The sequence below is a fragment of the Canis lupus genome, chromosome 37 (genome assembly GCF_011100685.1).
Source record: "Canis lupus familiaris isolate Mischka breed German Shepherd chromosome 37, alternate assembly UU_Cfam_GSD_1.0, whole genome shotgun sequence".
NCBI lineage: Eukaryota > Metazoa > Chordata > Mammalia > Carnivora > Canidae > Canis > Canis lupus.
The window spans coordinates 23,210,388-23,230,568 of record NC_049258.1 but is presented as its reverse complement, the minus strand read 5'-3'; the positions used below and the strand labels follow the sequence as shown (position 1 = coordinate 23,230,568).

General features: G+C 45.6%; 1 protein-coding gene and 1 long non-coding RNA gene across 2 annotated transcripts in view; one reads left to right on the top strand and one right to left on the bottom strand.

The window, feature by feature from the left end:
- The first annotated feature begins 15,325 nt into the window (after window positions 1-15,325).
- The window catches only part of MARCHF4 (membrane associated ring-CH-type finger 4), a 114,172-nt gene continuing 109,316 nt past the window's right edge, over window positions 15,326-20,181 (top strand). The window contains exon 1 of the mRNA XM_038585684.1: window positions 15,326-18,128. Within this exon, the coding sequence (XP_038441612.1) occupies window positions 17,598-18,128 (531 nt within the window). The 5' untranslated portion in view covers window positions 15,326-17,597. The remainder of the gene's footprint in view (window positions 18,129-20,181) is intronic.
- LOC119867959 lies at window positions 17,245-18,742 on the bottom strand. Its single transcript, XR_005385375.1, has 2 exons — window positions 18,061-18,742; window positions 17,245-17,753 (listed from the first exon to the last, which is right to left on the bottom strand). It is a non-coding gene; the product is annotated as an uncharacterized LOC119867959 (long non-coding RNA).

Sequence of the window (20,181 nt, the reverse complement as noted above, 5' to 3'; positions counted from 1 at the left end):
TCCACTCCCAGGAAACCTGCTTTAACGGTGACCTGCTGGGAAACATGCTCCATCCTTTGTCATCTAAAACCTTCGAGACTCTAATGGCAGGAATTGCAGGCCCGATAAGAAGGGAGGGTGTCATAGGCAGGTGGGTAGAGGAGATATTTTTAGGCAGCCAGAACCTCAGAGAACCCATCAAATCACAGAGGCCCGCCCACTCCACCTGTGTCAGCTTTAAACTTGGATTGAATTTTTGGTGGCACAAAAGATTCTGTGCCTCCTGCCACTGGGAGGGCCCGTTCTCCCACTCTGCTGTCTCCAGTTTTTCCACCCTCCAGCATCCAGCTGGCTCTGGCTCAGCCTGAAGGAGGGCAAGCAGTTGGACCAGCTTCACCAGACTGGCCTTTTATCCCAGCAGAGGGTGAAGGGCCAGGCCGCCCCAGGGTTTCCCTGCTGCCTGCCAGGTCCTTTCTGTCAGCAACAGTTCCCTCTGACCCTCCAAAAGGGCTGCTGACACAGCTGCTCCAGATTCTAAAGTACATGTGCTTAGGGTGCCACTGACTGAGAATATTTGGATGGTGGGAGAGTAGTTTCTAGCACTTTGGGAAAGCCCAGCCAAGTCCCTAGTCTCTGCAAAGACCATTTCGGAAAATGAGACCTAATATCTGGTAGGTCAAGTGATGGAGGATGAATAGGGGTAGAGCAGTCAGGACATGTGGCTTCTGGTTCTGGCTCTGCCACTCAGGAACTGTGCGACCTTGGTCATCATCCCCCCTCCCTGACCCTCAGTCTCCTCCTGTGCAAAAATGAAAAAAAGTCAGATAGAATGTATCTAAGTTTACTTTTAACTCCTTCCTTTTATGGATCCAACATCATTCAATATAATCAAATACCTACATGGAGCATACAGGCAAAATCTATGAGGAGTCAGTGGAATATGAAATTGTGAGAAGTTGTCCATATTCGAGGGCCATACTTTGCTTAATTTTATTAATATTTGCGCAGGAATTTTTTTATACTTGGGAAAGGTGAGCTGGAGAGGTTGGGAAGTACCTTATTCCATTTTACTTGCTGGTATATACGCAGCCAAAAGGTTCAGATTAATTTGGGTGGACTGCTATCCTAAGTACTCATATCTCTTGTTTACTATGAGGTGACTTTCTGATGCTGAAGGCTCTATTCTTCTTCCATCTGTATCAGTTAGATCATTTTTTATTGCAAGGGACAGAAAACCCAACTCTAATGGACTAAACCAAGCAAGGAAAATGTATTGTCTCAAATGTCTGAACCATTGTCACTGAAATACATTTCTTCTCTCCTTTCAGCTCTGCATCCTCTGTATTTTCTCAAGTCTTAGGTAGAATCTTCCTTTGTGATCACAAAAGAACATCTAGACACTCTCAGAGTCATATATATCCATATTAAAATCTTCATTGGCTGGGATAATTTGAGCTGCAAACAACAGAAAATCCGAGTAAAACTTAGCTTAATCAATAAGGAAGATTTTCTCTTTACACAACAAGAAATCCAAAGATGTAGTGAGATCCAGTTAATTAAGTGCCTCAACAATGTCATCGAGGAGACAAATTTTTCTACTCCTTTATTTTCAGTATCAATTTTTCTCTCAGAATGCCCCCCCCCCACACACACACACATGGTCACACAATGGCTATTGGAATTCCAAGTGTCCTATCTAGACATTGCAATCTGCAGCAAAAGAAGTAAAGCTACCTCTTCCTCCAGGCTTTTCTTTAGGAAAAGGAAATGTTTCCAGAATCTCCTAGAAGACTTCTCATATTTTATGGAATAGAATTGTTCCACTTGCCCATTTTTCAACCAACCACTGACAAGTGGAATACAATTATCATGTTAACTTAGACTGATTGTTTCCAACTAGAGAAGATGTTGTCCCACAGGGATCATTTGACAATATCCAAAGACATTTTGGGCCCTGCAGTAGGCTAGTGGGTAGAGGACAGGGATGATGCTAAGCATCCTACAGTATACAGGGCACAGCTCTCACAACAATGAACTATCTCATCCAAGATGTCAGTAGGCCTGAGATTGAAAAACCTTGGCTTAGACAATTATCTAGAGTGAAATGGTTAGTAAAGAATCAACCACAATGTCTTCTACAATATTCTATCTGGAAAACAACAGTTTTTGTCCCAACAGTTCTTTCTTCTTTTTCTTTAAAGATTTTATTTATTTATTCATGAGAGAGACAAAAAAGAGAGGCAAAGACACAGGCAGAGGGAGAAGCAGACTCCTGGCAGGCAGGCCTATGCAGGACTCCATCCCAGGACCCCGGGATCACGACCTGAGCCAAAGGCAGACATTCAACCACTGAGCCACCCAGGCGTCCTTGTCCCAACATTTCTAAGAAAATCTCATTGTAATGTCCATCTCTGAACCAATTACTGTGTACAGAAGAATGAGGTGCAATGATTGGTTTAAGTCTAGGTCATATGTTCCACCTCTGAGCTAGGATGAGTCAACCTTACCTGAAGCTGAGAGTAGGGAAAGAAAGGGTGATGCTGCAGAGAGAGAGCCGGGGACAGTAATCAAGATGAGGCAAATAGATGCTGGGCAGCGAAAACAACAGATGCCCACCACCCACACTCCTCTCATCAAGAGACTTCAGAGGCAAGAACTGTGTTTGTACTTGGACTCAAAATAGCAACAGCAGCAGTGGGAGGTCAATGGGACTGTCTAGGAAGACTCTGGACTAGTGCCAGTGAATTCTTCATTGGACATGGTAGGTAGATGTCCTGTGGCTTTAATTACCTCCATCCCAGCAGCACTTTTCACCTAAGGAGATGCTCAGTCAGCCTGGCAAAGTGAAAGCAGGAGAGGCAGAGAAGGGGGAGGGAGTGGAGGAGGTGGTAGCTAAGAAGTATTCAGAGAGAGGGAGAGCTGGGATGCTCTGTGTGTCCCCAACCTCAGATGACTTTTCTGCCCTGGAACTGGGCTCTATCAACTGCATCACCCAGGCCCCCTCCTCTGGTTTATGGTTGGGTTTGGCCAATGGTTGGCATCACCAGGAGATGAACGGGAGGGAGGAGAGATTCAGATATTTATTCCTACTGATTCTTCCTTGCTGTCATGGTACTTATAGTGGCTACATTCCAATATGACCAATGCTTTGACCAATGCTTCCAGTCCCTGCCAACATTTGTACCCAATTGTCTAAGCAAGCAGAAAGTGTGCTAACAATGTTGTATTTGAAAATGCTACCTACCTTTTCTTGAACACTTATGTCAGACACTGTGCCAAGCAGTTTGTATGTTTTACTTCACTTAATTTGCACAACAAACTTATGGGTTAAATACTATTATTGTTCCTATTTTATAGCTGAGGGAACTGAGGCTCAGATAGTTAAGTAACAAGATGAAACAGCTGGTAGCTATAGTTATTAATACCAGTGGTCATCAATATTTTGGATTCTCTTCCCCCTTGTAGATACATGAAAAACTGTATTTCCCACCTCCCTTTGCAATTTGGGAAGGTCTTTGACTAGTGTTCTCAATGGGTTGTGACCTCAAGTGACAAGGCATTTCTGTGCTGACATATTTCAGAGCTCGCATGTGATCTTCAATCCTGATTCCTCTGCCTCTGCAGTCATGGTAGAATGTGTTGAGATGGGATGCCATAGGATTAAAGCAGCCTGCACTGCTGAGCACTGCATGAAGGCAGCTGCCCTGCAGAGTCACTCAGACCTACACTGACTTGGTGGGAAGGCAAAATAAACTTTTATTGTGTTAAGAAACTAGAAATATGGTGCTATTTGTTACTGCAGCATAACCTAGCCTAGCTGACTGAAACAGTGGAGGAGCTGGGATCAAATAAGTCTTTCTGAACCAAAAGGCTTTCTGAACCAAATAAGTTTTCCTTAACTGCTGGACAATACTGCTTCTGCCTCTTTATCCAAGAAGACTTCTTAGAAGTTGTCACTCTAGGGACACCTGGATGGCTCAGCTATTGAGCATCTGCCTCCTGCTCAGGTCCTGATCCTGGTCCAGAGATCGAGTCCCGCATTGGGCTCCCTGCGAGGATCCTGCTTCTCTGCCTATAGCTCTGCCTCTCTGTGTGTCCATCATGAATCAATAAATAAAATCTTAAAAAAAAAAAAAAGAAGAAGAAGTTGTCACCCTGGAAAGAAGAGAGAAAGGAGATGTAAGAAAGGAATGTGATACTCATGAGCCCTCTTAGTATAGGAATAAAAGAGGAAGGAAAGATATTAGTAGAAAATCATGCCTGTCTTTCTTTTGGTCATTATATCAATAAAAAAATAATAGAGAAAATAAAAGGATTCCTTGGAAAAATGTTTATAACTAGGGCTTCTGGCATTTTTACACATGGCCAGGGAATTAATTGTGGCTGCTCCTCATTGGAAATAATTTTGCAGCCCATCTCTAGGGAAGCATAAATGGGAACACTGTCTGCTTTGGAAGAGAAGCTCCAAGCTATAGCCCTTCTGCCTGCAAGCAGGATAGAACCTCCATTCCTGTCACTGTCTCCCTGTGTTGCTTTTCTCCTTCTTGGCTCAATAAAGACAATTTGTTGGTTTAAGACTGTTTATTAATCTCGGCTGGCTTCTTCTTTCAGCCTTCTTTTGACTGCCATTCCGAAATCCCAAGATTGACATGCCCTGTCTTTGTTTTGAAAAGAACCCAGGTAATGATGCCAGGGTCCCCATATCTAAAGGCACTTTGTATAATAAATCACAGTCCCTCAAGGTTACTACGAAACCTGAGTTTAAGGGGATTACATTGGAAACCAAGATGCTAAAATGACCTTGTTTTCTCCACTGAAGAAGATAATTCTACTGTGGGGAGTGGGGGGAAGGGTTGACAAGGAAGGTGGCACCAATTGCCCACATATTCCTATACCTATGGTGAGAACATGGACCACCCAGTCTTCCCCATATTCCCAAGCATGTGTATATGGATCCCCAAACTGGGAACAACTATGAGAGGATTTGCTAATTAGCATCATGTTTACACATTTATTGTCAACTATAATTACTTGTTTATTAGAACAGAGGCTTCCCTGTTTATTACAGTCATTATGGTTTGTCAGTAAGAGATAATGTGCTTGAATTTCACAAGTACGTGTGAATTGCACAAATCTTGCCAGTCCTAGCTAGGACCAACTTTCAATGAAAATGCTCAGAGAAGATAATTTTCAAGGAGGCCTGCAATCTTATTTTAGCTGATAAAAAGTTATCCTGCCCAACAGAACTCAAACTGTCTCCTAAGCAAGGAATCTGCAGCAAGCCCCCTCCTAATTAGCAGTAATCTATGTTTCTGGTCTGTAGTGTTAATGCGAGGCACTGTGCTTGGCACTTACTTGATATGTGTGCTCCTGCCCACTCCCGTTACACCTTCTGAGGTAGGGAATCCATGGCCTCATTTTCTAGATAAGGAAACTAAGGCTCAGAGACGTCACATGAATTGCCCTGAGAGTCATGCCTAGGAGCAGCATCCAGGCCTTTCTTACTACAAAGCCCATGCTTTGTTCATTCTATACACACACACTGCTCACATGCATGTTACCCACATAAGTGAATTGGAAGAGAATGTTGTCTGGGCTCGTTTCTCTGGGGCACATGACTGCCGGGGTGTATACAAAGGGGAATTGCTGGATGACAGGACCATGAGGTAGAGTCTCAAGATTAGAAAAGCAGAGCAGAGGTGTGCCAGCATGTTAATGTAAGGGAATTGGTGATGGGAAGAGATTGTAGTGTTTGCTAAGAATATTAGAAAACACGATGCCCAGCTGGAAATTTGAAAACCCAAAATTTATTCATTTGGCTATTATGGATAGGGGTGGACAACCAGGGCAATAAATTCACTGGTTAGGTTTCTGATTATATATAAACCTTTTTGTTTTTGCTCATGCTTGTGTCGGGGGGCAGAAGTTGCAGCATATAAAGAGTGTTATGCATTGAGGGGCCTCGGCCTATATCAGCACAAGGAATTTGGGGTCACTACAACCATAATGGGAGTAGCCAACTGTTACTGAGCGTTCGCTATGTGCCAGACACTATGTCAAGTGTTTTACGTTAATGTTCTTATTTAATGTTTGTATCATGCTGCAAGGTTGGTTCTATTTTGTGTAGAGGTGAGGAAATAGGCACAGAAGGGTTAAGTAAGGTGGCCAGGGTCACATGACCATGAACTACCAAATTCTGGACTCAGGGTCCCACCTTATCGGCACTAACAGAATTCTGAGACACGCCCATACACTAAGTACCCTTTATTATCCTGACTCTGGTTTATGAGAAAGCATCCTGGATTTCAAGAGGCAAATTTGTGGGTTTTTTTTTATTTTTAAGATTTTATTTATTTATTCATGAGAGACACACAAAGAAAGATGGGCAGAGACACAGGCAGAGAGAGAAGCAGGCTCCATGCAGGGAGCCTGATGTGGGACTCGATCCCGGGACTCCAGGATCATGCCCTGGGCCGAAGGCAGGTGCTAATCTGCTGAGCCACCCAGGGATCCCCAAATTTGTGTTTTCTTACTTTCTTATACTGAGGTATTTACTTATACATAGTAAAGCACACAAATCTTACATGGATAGCTTAACGGATTTTTACACAATTAAATACTCATACAACGGCTCTCTATACTCATAGCTATATCTAATCTGAAAAGTTTAGCAATGATAAATATTGCAAGAAGTAAAGGTACAATTTTAAAATTTCCAAGTAATATTGTTTAGAATATAGTGATACAGCATGCACCTGAGTGACATTACATACATCTTCTTGGTATAATTTACAGAGCTCAGGTCTTCCCTATTTTGGAGGATACATGAATCCAGACACTCGGGATGTAGGAGGTGTAAGGTGGCATAAATCAGGATACTAAGGGGCTTTCTCCAGTTTATACTAATTCTGTTTCACATCTCACACACAGATAAACTTTTGTGCTCTCCACATAGGGGAGACAACATATCCTGTGAATTCCCCAGAAGGAGGGTATATAAATTCGAGGTTTTATTATTGCTATGTATGTATCTAAAAATCAATATTTCTATCTGTCTGGCTATCGATCTACATGTGCACGCAAGCCATTTAAAATAGGCTCTTTTTAAAGCCATGTTGCATTAAGTGAGTTCTCTGTTAAAATGGGTTATATGCACATGGTTAAAGTTTGCGGGGTGTGGGGATCATTGTACATGTGTGAACTGAGTGGGGGGTTAGTGGTGTAAGTGCAGATTATATTTCTATTTAGGATTACATATGTATGTGTACATCTCAGAAGCCTATGATTCCATGCATAGCCACAGGTCAGTGGAATAAGACAATATGTTCCCACAGAGGGTTGGTTGGTGAAGGGCTTGGTCCCCACAAAGGACAAAAGCCTTCACGTTCTGGGGCCAGATGTGGGGTGGACACATCAAAGGCACATCCAGTGGAGCCTGGGGAATCTTCAGCTGAGACCACTTCCTTCTTTGTCCAAAGATGACTCTGGGCAGGTAACTGCCCTCTCAGCACAACTGAGAAGCAGATTCTGCTTTCCATGTCCACTGTCTCATTGCAGGCTTTTTGAATATTTAATAATACAATTTGCCTTCCCAGAAACAGAGCTTGGAGAAGCCTGAACAGTTATTGGTACAGGAGGTGAGCAAGAGGGCTGTGATGATGTGGAGCAGGCTGGCCAGTCACTCCCCTCCAGGAGCATCCTCAAACTGTAAACCCCAGCAGATGGCTCTGAGCTGAGGATGTGGCAGGGAAAAGAGACCATGCAGGTGGTTTCAGGCACCAGTCAGGAGGCTTAGAGAGGAAGAGGAAGTGCTGAGCTGGTATCAAGTGACCATGGCATGTGGTGAGAGGGAAACCAGAGACTTATTTTCCACTAACGTATAAGAGCTTGGCTCAAATTCAGGCTACTGCAGTTTATTTCACTGAATGGCAAAGCTGAAATGAACCACATCACTCTTCTGATCCCAAGCTAACGTTTTACTGACTGGAAAACTGAGACCCAGAGTACAACCCATCTCTGAAATCGCACAGTTGATTAGTGGCCAAGCTGTTTATATAACCCAAGAGTCTGTTTCCATTCTTGAAATGGTTAGGTTATGCTGCAGTAACAAATAGCACCATATTTCCAGTTTCTTAACACAATAAAAGTTTATTTTGCCGTCCCACCAAGTCAGTGCAGGTCTGAGTGACTCTGCAGGGCAGCTGCCTTCATGCAGTGCTCAGCAGTGCAGGCTGCTTTAATCCTATGGCATCCCATCTCAACACATGCTACCATGACTGCAGAGGCAGAGGAATCAGGATTGAAGATCACATGCCAGCTCTGAAATGTGTCAGCCCAGAAGTGACTTGTCACTTAAAATTACAACCCATTGAGAACACTACTCACTATGCATTTCTCACCCTCCCCACTTGCAAAGGGAGGTGAAATACAGTTTCCATGTATCCAGGAAGAGGAAGAGAATCCAAAATACTGATGGCCACTGGTATTAATGACCTAGTCACTTACCAGCTGTTTGATCTTGGGCAAGTTGCTTAATTCTCTGAGCATCAATGTCCTCTTCCATAAAATGAGAAAGATGGTAATTTCTAACCCATAAATTTTATGATGCAGATTAAATGAGATAAGGCATACTAAATGCTTGGCACAGGGTCTGGCATCTTGTAAATGTTCAAGAAATGGTCGACCTCTAGTTCTTTCCCTATTGGGCAACCAGAGTGACCTTTTAAAAATAGAAATCTATTACTCAAAATCCTTTAGTGGCCTCACAGTTCACTTAGAATTAAATGCAATCTCTCTCACCATTATTATGGTCTCTACATGATTTAACTCTTGTCCTCCTCTCTGGTTTCATCTTCCATCATCTCTTCTCATTCCTTAACCTCCCGTTACTTTGGCCTTCTCGCTGTTCCCCTAACAAGCTGCATCATTCCTGCCTCAAGCTCTGTGCCTGCTCCTTCTCTAACTGGAACACTGCCTTCAGATCTTCATAGCATTAGCTCTTCCTGTCTTAGGTCTAAATTCAGGAAACCTTCCTTACCCTCAGCATCTATTTCCCTCCAGTCTACACACAGGCTAGTGGGTCATTCCCTATCACATTGTCCTGTTTAGCTTCTATTATTATTATTATTATTATTATTATTATTATTATTAAGTAGGCCCCATGTCCATGTGGAGTCCAACACGGGGCTTGAACTCATGACCCTAAGATCAAGTTGGTTGCTTAAGGGACTGAGCTACTTAGTAGCCCCATCACCTGTTTAGTTTCTTTCTAGGACTTATCACCATATGAAATTAACTAATTACCTGCCTATGTCTCTGTTTTCCACACTAGGATGTGAACTTTGTGAGAGCAAGACCTTCTATCTTGCTCCCTATTGTATCCCTGTCACTGAGAATGATCCAGGACTCCAGTGGTAAACGCACAAATCTCTGATCAGCACCTTTTCCATATAATTATGTTGCCTCTTTTTGATATTTATTTGGAACTTGCTCTTTCCTCACTCATGTCTGGAGAAGAATATCAACTCCTAGCAGCGGAGTGGCTATCCTGGCTATCCTGCCCTTGTAGCAGCTGGTAACTGGAGGGTGGAAGTCTGACTTTGAGCTTTATCTTCTAAACCAGCTTCTCCACAGTGGAACTCAAGTACTACCTGTTTCGCAATTGCCCAAGGAACTAGTGGAAAATATATATCCCAAGTCTATAATAGACAAAGAAATCAGAATCTCTGGAGGTAAGAGTCTACTGGGAAATCTGCACTTTCGATAAGCACCACAGGTCATCTTAGAGTCATACTTAGGCTTCGAGGAGCTCTCTTAGGTCTCAAGTTCACTCCACCAATTAAGCATACAAAATACTTTTACTTTTTCCTGGTGAATTGCCACATTTATACTTTCATTGTCTTGTGAATTATCAAACTCTCATGTGAGGTTGAGTAGAGTGCCTTGGGGCACAGAAAACATGGGCACAATGACTGATGTTCTCAGAACCCCTATATATGTGTTATCAATTGCTGTGTAAGAAATTACCCCCAAACTTAGTGTGTTTCTCACACTTGGCACACCTTTTTGTTCAGTAGAAACTCTTTAAGAAGGATGGGCTAGGGTGACCTGAGTCAGGGGCAGAAATAGAAAAGGCTCCTGGGTGGCTCAGTCAGTTAAGTGTCTGCCATTGGCTCAGGTCATTATCCCAGGGTCCTGGGATCAAGTCCTACATTGATCTCGCTGCTCCTTGGAGAGCCTTCTTCTCCCTCTCCCTCTGCCTGCCATTCCCCCTGCTTGTGCGCTTGCGCTCTCTCTGTCAAATAAATAGATACAATATTAAAAAAAATAAGAAGAGAAAATTGAAATCCATTTCAAATGACCACTTACCAGTGGCTCAGTGAAAGGCTTAGATAAGGAGGAGCCTGGGCTATTGGTTAAATGAGGCTGTAATAATTGCTCTGGATTCTTGTGATCCACTATTGAAAGAGGTCTATGGCTTGGAGTTTTGACTTTGTTGATAGTGATGATGGTCATAATCCATTTAACAAGTAAGTATTGAGCACCTACTATGTACTGTCTATGACCTAGGCATATGGGAATGAAATGGACTCCCCCCCCAAAAAAAAATCTCTGCCCCACATATCTTAAATTCTAGAAGAGGAAATGGAAGAAAATGATGCTAGCTAGCATCTCTCTTCCTGTCTGAAGTATTTCCTTTTCACGAGGGGCTTAGTCTCCCAAGTCTTCAGGTTCAGTGAAGGATTCCCAAAATTTTATTTCTTCCAAGGTTTACAGATGGATATCTACTCAAATTCTCATGGATTTCCTTACATTCTGAGAAATGGACTCTGGTTAAGAGGCAGATGTTTCTGTATGTGTGTTGGGGTGGGGGCTGTGATAAGGTACAGAGGGCTTAAAACAACTAGGTTTATCTCATAGTTTACGTAGGTCAGGAATTCAAGCACAGCTAAGCTGTGTCTTCTGGCTCAGCTTCTTTCATGAGGCTGTAGCCAAAATGTTGGCCAGAGCTATAGTCATCTCAAGGCTCAACTGGGGAAGGATTCGTTTCCAAGCTCACTCATATCGTTGTTGGCTAGATTTGGTTCCTCATGGGCTGTTGGACTAAGGGCCTTGGTCCCTTGCTGGTTGTTGGCTGGAGGCTATCCTCAGTTCCCTGCCACATAGGCTTCTCCATAGCGCAGCTCACAACATGGGAGCTGGTTTCCATCAGAGTAGGCAAGTGAGAAGAGCTGGAGAGAAAATGAAAGCAAGCTGAAAGTCAGTCTTTTTTAAGCTGATCTCTGAAGTGATATGCCATCACTTCTGCTGTATTCTATTTACTAGAAGCAAGTCACTAGGTCCAGCCCACAAAATGAGAGGATTACACAAGGGCTTGACTACCAAGAGATGGGGATCATTGTGAAAGCTTTTATTTTATTTTTTATTTTTTAAAAAGATTTTATTTATTTATTTATTTACTCATAGGAGACACAGAAAGAGAGAGAGAGGGAGAGGCAGAGACCTAGGCAGAGAAAGAAGCAGGCTCTATGCAAGGACCCCGATGTGAGACTCTATCCTGGATCCTGGGATCACGCCCTGAGCCAAAGGCAGATGCTCAACCACTGAGCCACCCAGGCGTCCCCATTGCGAACCCTTTTAGAAGCCACCTTCTACTGCCTTAGCCTGACTTTTGAGCATGGGACACAATATGGCAGACAGATAATAACTGTGTGGGGATTCTATGTGACATGGAAAAATAATTTAAAAGGCATTGTTGTGTCTTAAAGAAGAGCATAGACTTTATGGTGAGAGAGGTCTATCAGCTTTGGTGTTAGAATCACAGGTTTGGGGTTCACCAAATGCAACATCTTAGACTTAGTTTCTCTGAGTCTCAGTTTTCTTACCCCAAAAATGTGGAAAAAACCTACTACCTAAGGAGTTTTGAAAATAAATAAATCACTTGGGTAAAGCATTTGTTAAAATGCATATTCTCAGTTTCTCCCGAAGAAATTCTTATTCAGTAGACTTAGGTGGCACCTAAGAATTTCTATATTTAATTCTAAATGCACAGGTGTTTCTAGTATGTATGAAGAAGGTGTGTGGCTTAGTACATGGTAGCTATTAATAATTTCCATAACTGTAATTCTGCAATTATTCTTGGGGAACTATACATTTGAAGAGATCCGACTGATTGAGTGGAAAGCAAACTGTACTGAAGATCAGAAGATGTAGAAGTTTTAGCCCTTGTCTGACAATTACTTTACCGTGAGATCTTGGGCACAGAGCCACCTGCTCTTTCTGGACCTCTTCCCCCACCTCTCACCCCCACCCTCACCCCTAGCCTCTGTAAAATGTCTTCTATCCTGAGTACTGTCTGTCTAGATAAAGAAGAAACAACAGCAGTTAGCATGGGATCACTTTAGGACTCCCCTAATTGGAGAAGCAAATGCAATGGCCACCATAATAAGTCTTTTCTGAAATCTTCATCTCCTAATATTTATTCCTGAAGACTATTACTTGGAGCCTCTCATTCTTCTACCCTTCTAATTCACATGATCCCAGCATCTCTGTATTTAATGAAATATATCTGAAAAACAACCTTGTTTAAAAGAATAAATCTATTAAGGAGCTGAGAACTTTCTGGCATGAAATGAAAAATATTGATTGGTTTTCACCTGTTAGCAATGAAATCCCGTCCAGTTAATTAACCTGCTCAGAGATAAAGTTTATTACTGCCCTTCACCTTCAGCTCCAAATCTTTAAAACCATTAAAACAAGTAACTGGTCAATGAGTAAATCTTCTCCCAGTTTGGCATTCAGGGCCTTCTGTGATCTGGCTCCAGCCTACCTTTCAGACTTGACTTCCAGCTACTTAATTTCAAGCACCTACTACTCCAGTCAAATGGAAGAACTAAAATATTCAGCATCCCCTCCTCTGAATTCTACATATCTTAACCCAGTTTGTATGTCACTTTTTGAAAAAGGCTTTCTTGGAGCTCTGGTGTCTCTGCTTCTCCTCACCTCCCCCAATTGCTGCCAAGCCATAAACATAGTTACCTCCTTATTTTAAACACTCCCCAAACTTTTTATACCTTTGTAGCACTCATTATTTTGTACCTTTTATTATGATTATGTACATATTTATAGTATTAGACCCTTGAGGATGCAATTCCAACGAATCCATTTTTGTGTTGCCATCCTCCAACACAATGCCTTGCCTGTGATTGGTGTTCAGTAAAATATTTTTTGAATACTTGAATGGAGACCCATTGATCTAACATTTTCTTTGCTGTGGCTTTTACTCATGAGGCTCACAACCATTGTTTCATCAACAGCATAAGGAGACTCTAACTCAGTGAGGTGCTTTTCAGGATTATATTCAAAACAGAGTCCTCAAGCTTTCCAGTCTTTCTGAAGACAGCTCATTGTTGCTCCCTGTCCTTAGCAGCTTTCTGTTTCCAGAAATCTTTTTCCTTTCCATGGAAGGGTTGGGAAAGACAATCTTATGGATACCACTGCTTTCCCTAACTCTGAGTATAGGTTTCATATGGCTCTTCTATCTCCTGCCCCAAATCACTTGCATGACACACTTGAAACTAGTATTTTATAAGTAGTATTTTACAAGACACTGAAGTTCAATTTTAGTTAAAGCAGATATTCAGTTATATATGAGAGCACGCTCATGAATGTGTTTAGATTGTAGGGGAGAAATAGGGTAGCTTCACTGAAACAAAGAGGCCGTTTTTCCATTCAGCATTCCTTTTCTTGATCACCCACTAGGCTTTAGGTGCTGTGCTATATGCTAATGATACAAACGTAAATACTGGTCCCTGCCTTCAAGGAGCTGTGTGTCTTATAGAGGGAGATGAATATATGATGAGATCATTATTACAGAGTGTAATTTGCACAATGACAGAGTCAGGCATAGGGTGATGTGGTGCACAGAGAATTTTCTTTGAGAGCAGATGGATTTTCGCAACAAAGAAATTCTCTTTTGCAGCAGAGTGGGTGTGCTGATATCAGTAATACACATATTATTTTGTAGTTATTTTTGTAGTATCCTCTTCCAACCACTTACCTTGGGCCAGGTGTCAGCATCCATGGTGGGTGCCGAGGCGTGATTCATACAAGCAGCCACCCTGGCTTAATCAAGACCCAGACTTAGGTCCTTGCTCCTTAGAGCTTGTAGGAATAAATCGTTCAAGGAGATGGCAGCAAAGGGGTAGTTTTCTTATGATTCATAGGGCTGAACTTCATGCCAGTGATATTTTGGTGCAGAGATTTTGCATGCTTTTCTGTCTATGGCTCCAATATTTCTAAAGGCATTACCACAGCTGTGTAGATGATTCATTGGGATAGCTTGCCCAAGTCTATGACCCTGGAGGTGTGTATGCATTGGAGGGGGAGAGAGGTTATGAAGAAATGCAAGAAAGTAAGCTTAAGTTTTAAATGACCAAAGTCTACAGCTGTAAGTACTAAGTTTTTGTTATGACCACTTTAAGTTTTCTTTATTTTGCTTTTCACATTTGGGGATACCATTCTACTCTCCAGAAACTCCTTGAGAAGGATGAGGTAGAGTGAGATGAGTCAGAAACAGAAATAAGAGAAGAAACTGAAATCCATTTCAAATTACCTCTTGTCAGCAGCTCGGTGAAAGGCTTGGAGGGTGGGAGGGCTGGAGCTATAGGTTAGGATGGGGCTATAATATTGCTCTGGGTTCTTACGATTCACAGTTGGAAGAAGTCTATAGCTTGGAGTAATGATGACTTTGGTGATGGTGATGGTGGCCATATTCCATTCAACAAATATGTATTGAGCACGTATGATGTGCCACCTACTGACCTGGGCACCTAGGATTAAAATCGACCAAAACAACAAACAAACAAACAAACAAACAAACAGTCCTGCCCTTTGGAGCTTATAATCTGGATGAAACTGGCAAATATGGTGCTGGCATCCCCCTCCCTCTTGGAAGCATCCCCCCTCCCCCCGAGTTCTTAGTCACGAGGGACTTAGTCTCCACCGAGTCCCAGCGTTAGTGAGAGAATCACAAAACTTTATCTTTTCCAGAGCCTGCAGATTAATATCTGCTTAAAATGCTTATGAGCAGGAAAATGGACTCTGGCTGAGATGTAGAAGGCTCTGGGAATGCGCGTTGAGAGGGCTGGTGATAGTGCACAGTGGAAAGAAATTCTGCAACCTTACTATCCACACGGATACTTTCCGGCTGGGGAGAAATGTACCCTGAATTGCTCCCTTCCACCCCACTTGCCTTTCTCTCTTTCTCGCTCCCTCCTCCCTTCCTCCCTAAATCCCTCCCTAGCCTCCTTCCTCCCTTTCCCTTGGTCCCTCCCCATCCCCTTCCCTCGAGCGGTTCTCCTCCTCTCCCTCTCTCCCTCTCTCCCTCTCCTTTTCCCTCTTGGCCCCCTTCCCTCCTCCATCCCTCCGCGGCGTCTGCGTCAGGCCCCTACTTGCGTGACGCGCGGGGTCTGGGTGGGAGCTGTCCACTCGCCCGGGGTGCTGAATGCAGCGGCGGCGGCCGCGGCGGCGGCGGCGGCGGCGGGGGTAGCTGAGCGCCTTCTCCGCTGCAAGAACCTTGTTTCCCCTCCTCGGACGGTCAGCTCACCGCCCCGCCACCTCCCTTCCAGCACCACCCCTTTGGGACCCGAGCCAGGGGGGCAGCAGTCGCGGCGGCGGGTGCTGAGCAACGGCGGAAGACGAGACAACACCTGGCAGCAGCCTGGAATCTGATTTGCTTCCTCTCGCCTTTTATAAGAGATAGATTCATATATTCGGCGTTGAGGAGTCGCGAGGACCAAGCCGGAGCCAAGTGCTGGCTGTCTCCCACCTCGGCCACGCTGCTTCGTCCCCCTCCCCACCTGCAACTGGCACCGCAAACAAGCCTTACCTCGTTGCATCTGCCGGGAGGTAGCAACAGCGAGCCCAACCAGCCGGAGGCAGCGGAGAGGAGGGAGGGGCGTGGGGGGGCAGAGAGCCGACCGAGGCCGCCCTTGGTGGGGGGAGCGGGGGCAGAGCTGCCGTGAGGCCCCGCAGCCGCCCTCCTCCACCCCACCCCTCCAGAAGCACTCTTTCCTGATTATTTGAGAACCGAATCATTATTCTTCTTCCACTAGTTTTATTTCATTTTTTTTATTGCCCCCCCCCCTCCCCGGCCGCCCCCACCCTACGCCTGCCTCGCCTCTGGTTGCATGGCAGCGCGGCCCGGGCGCGGGGGCTCAGAGCCTGCCCCCAGGGAAGGAGGAGGAGGAGGAGGAGGATCATGAAGCCGGGAGTCGCGGCCGCGCCGGACGGCGAGCAGCAGCCAGAGGACGAGCCGGAGCAGCCCCCGCCCCGGGGACACCGGGACGCCGAGCAGCAGCCACTGCCGCCGCCACAGCAGCATCGGCGGCCGCGGGCGGACTCGGAGCAGCAGGAGGAGGGCGACCACGGCCCAGGAGCGGAGGAGAAGGCGAGGCCGCTCACCCGCCCGCATCTGCCCTTCCCCCGGCCTTTGCCCCCCGCCCCAAGGGACCTTTGATGGAGCCAAGGCGAAGGGGCCGCGGATTTGCCGACTGCCGCAGGGGTGGGCCGGGGGCTGAGACCATGTAACGACTCCCTCCTCCCGCCTCTCCCCACACGCCCCGTCTCTCTACCCCCTCTGCCTCCCGGCCCCTGCACACACACCCTTCCTCTCGCCAGGATCTTAATGCTCAGGAAGGAAGCGGCTCTTCAAGGGTTAAAGGATCTTTTCTTTTTCCCCTCCCTTTCTTTCCCCCTCCCCAGCCCATTATTTCCCTACTTCTATTCCCCTAATTGGCTTTTTCCTCTTCTGTGCAGCCTTTTGGCTGCAGAGGCAAAGCACAAGCCCCTCGCCCAATTTCACCTGCAATCCTCCCTCCCCCATCCAACTGCTCTCTTAAAAGCAACTCTGGTGCTTCTGGGGATTAATTGCCCCAGTTTTCTGCCCAGGAGAATTAAAACTTCTCCCAACCTCCTCTCCTCCCCACTGTAACCCCCCGCCCCCCCCCCCACCACAACCCATCTCCTGCTACCTGAGGAAAACTCTCTTTTCTCTCTGCACATGCAGTACCCAATTTTTTACGGAGCTGTTTTGCCCTAAGCCAAGCTCAGTCCACTCCAAATTCGACTTACAATCTTCCCCACCCTTTTATACAAAACACAAGAGATTTTCCACTGCCTAGGAATTTGAGAAGAACCCAAAAATCTTCTCCTGGGAAACTTTCTGACAACTCGATCTTGATCTCAAGGCCCCAACAGCACCTCCCTCAACATTTTTTTTTATTCCCTTCTCCGACCAGTGTCCCCAAGTCAAAGGCAACAAGGAGACACCCTGAGCAAAGCTAAGGTTGGTGGGGGGTAAGGGGTAAGCAAGAAAACCTTTTTTGTTGTTGTTGTCGTCGGGCTTTCCAGGGAGAGTTTAGAGCCAGTGACTCACAGTTCTCAGTCTTGGGGGCAACTGATTTGCTACTCTGAGGGGGTGTAAAGGGAGCCAGTGAGAAAGCAGATCCCCCCCCCACAACACAGCTTTGCTGTGGACCCCCCTCAAAACCATTCTACTATCTTCCTCTGAAAAGACTCCAGCTGCCCCTCCTGGGCTCTCTGCTTCCACTGGGCACATGCTGATGCCCCTGAGTGGGCTGCTCTGGTGGTGGTGGTGGTGCTGCTGCTGTTGCTGCTGTGCCTGGTACCGCTGTGGATTGTGTGCCCCGGCTCCCCAGATGTTGCGCCACCAGGGTCTCCTCAAGTGCCGCTGCCGCATGCTCTTCAATGACCTGAAGGTTTTCCTACTGCGGCGCCCCCCTCCAGCGCCCCTGCCCATGCACGGCGACCCCCAGCCCCCCAGTTTGGCCGCCAACAACAACACCCTTCCGGCTCTGGGTGCCGGGGGGTGGGCAGGCTGGAGGGGCCCTCGAGAAGGGGTGGGCAGGGAGACCACTCCTCTGCCACCTGCACCACCTTTGCCACCTTCTTCTGTGGAAGATGACTGGGGTGGCCCAGCCACAGAGCCACCCACCTCGCTGCTCAGCAGTGCCTCCTCAGATGACTTCTGTAAGGGGAAGGCTGAGGATTGCTACTCACTGGGCAGCAGCCTGGACAGTGGCATGAGGACCCCACTATGCCGCATCTGCTTCCAGGGGCCGGAACAGGTGAGACCCTTTTTCCCTTTTCCTGCTGCCTTATGGTGTCTCCAGGTCTGGCAGATTCCTACTCGCCTGCTTGCCCTGGGGAACCATTGTGATGTCTCTGGTGTGAGGAATATACATTTAAAGGGCTCCTCCTTGATGTTTCTGGTGGTTAAGTTTGCCTGAAAGGTGTCTGGTTCCTGGTAGAGCCTGTTTGGTGGCTCAGTGGTACCCCCAGCTTTTGCATTTTCTCCCCAATGCTAGCGTCTTCAAGTTCATCCAGAAATTCCATGAGCATCCTCAGAATAGAAGATTCAGAAGTTGAAAGTGATAAAATGAAGGAACTCTGTGGCCAAAGATATCTTTTTATCTGATTTGTTGTCACTGACATTTCTCCCAGCCCATTGTCAGTCCCCGATTCAAACTTCTTCCCTCTTCAGAGGAAAATGTGCAGAGACCGTCTCCCCTTTCCCTACACAGCAAGCCTGACCCTATTATTTCACGTCGAGCTACCCCCTTCCTATTTAACACTGACATCCTCAGCAGTATGTTTTAGTCATTGAGGAAGAAATGGGAAGAGATTCTAGGTCCAAGAAGACTCTACAGTTTGCTAAGACACTTCTTGACTGACTCAGGTTTTTCTTAGGAAAACAAATACATAAGCAGGTTGAGAATGGGTTTAAAGGATATGGAGAAGGAAGTAGGGAATCTTGTCATATCTACTCCCCTTCTCAGGCCTGAAGCAACTTAGAATATCCCAGAAACTCTCCCCATCCAGGATGGGGGATGCCAAGTACAATCATGGACCAGTCTTCCTAAGTCTGAAGGTCCTCCCTCTCTGTTCATTCAGATTTTCGCAGATAGCCTCACCCCAGCACTTCCAGCTCCACTTCCAATCTAGTGTCTGCTAGAGGCTGGAGACAGCATGTGGACATTCTCCTAGAGTCATGAATTATGGCAACACTTCCTACAGAATCCCAGATAGAAAAGACTCACCTGAAAATCTGAGTTAGTGATGCTGGAGAAAGAACATTAGATTGTATCTTGGTCAGAGTTCTGGGGTTGCATCAGCCACTTTTTCAGTAACTTCCCAGAAGTGGAGGGAAGACTTCTGGGTGCTTCTTGAACAAGCGGCAGAGCAGTAGGATGCCATGCCGGTGATCCCGAGGGGCTCTGGCTCTTGCTGAGGCTTTGCTCTGCAAGAGACGAGCATAGCTGACATTTTCATTCATTTTATCTCTGCTCTGAAAGAGCAATGTACTTCAGGGACAGATGATGACTCGGGTCACAGCCTGGGCATTATGAGAGGAGGTGACATAGATCTCAGTGTGAATAGATGATTCTGAGGGACTAAGGGCTGGGTTACTCCTTCTTGTGACTAAGGTTACTGAAGTCTCAAATGAAGTCCTCTCAGAGGTGAGGACTCGTTAGGTGAGGAGGTCCAGAGCACCTGCCTGCTCATTGTCCTTCCAGCTGTTCTCTCCACTTCCATCGGTGGGCACAAGGTGGAGTGGCATTGGCTGAGAGCAAGAGTGAGGCCTCACTTTGGGGCGCTCCTGGTCAGCATTTTGCCCTGGTCAGGACACTAATCTTTTCTAAAATAAAGAATTAGTTAGCTTCTGAACTTCTTAAGCTGTTTTCTCCCATATGGATTGGCTTAGGTCTGCATGTCACAGGGGCTGCTGGGACTGTGGCTTCTGGCAAAAACACCCTTGTCTCTAGAAAACAGCAGGACTTGGAGCCTGTTCTGGATGGTATTTCACTGTGTGAACTTCAAATCGGTTTATGCCTCTGGGCCCCTTTTGCAACTTCTGTGATTTAGAGGCACCTTTTTCTGTCCTCCTTTTTTCCTTGTAAGTGTGTTGGGAGAATTCAGAAGATAATGAGCCTGAAAACATCTTGAAAGGGATTAAAATATAATGGCAGGTATTTTGAAATGGAAAAGCAGTATTTTGTTGAAAAGAAGAAGAAGAAGAAAGGGATCATTAGGAATATTGTGAAATACCTGCACGTGATTCAGGGTCTGGGCAGAGGTTAGGAGCCTGCCTTTCTTGTTCATTCTTTTAATGAAAGGTGT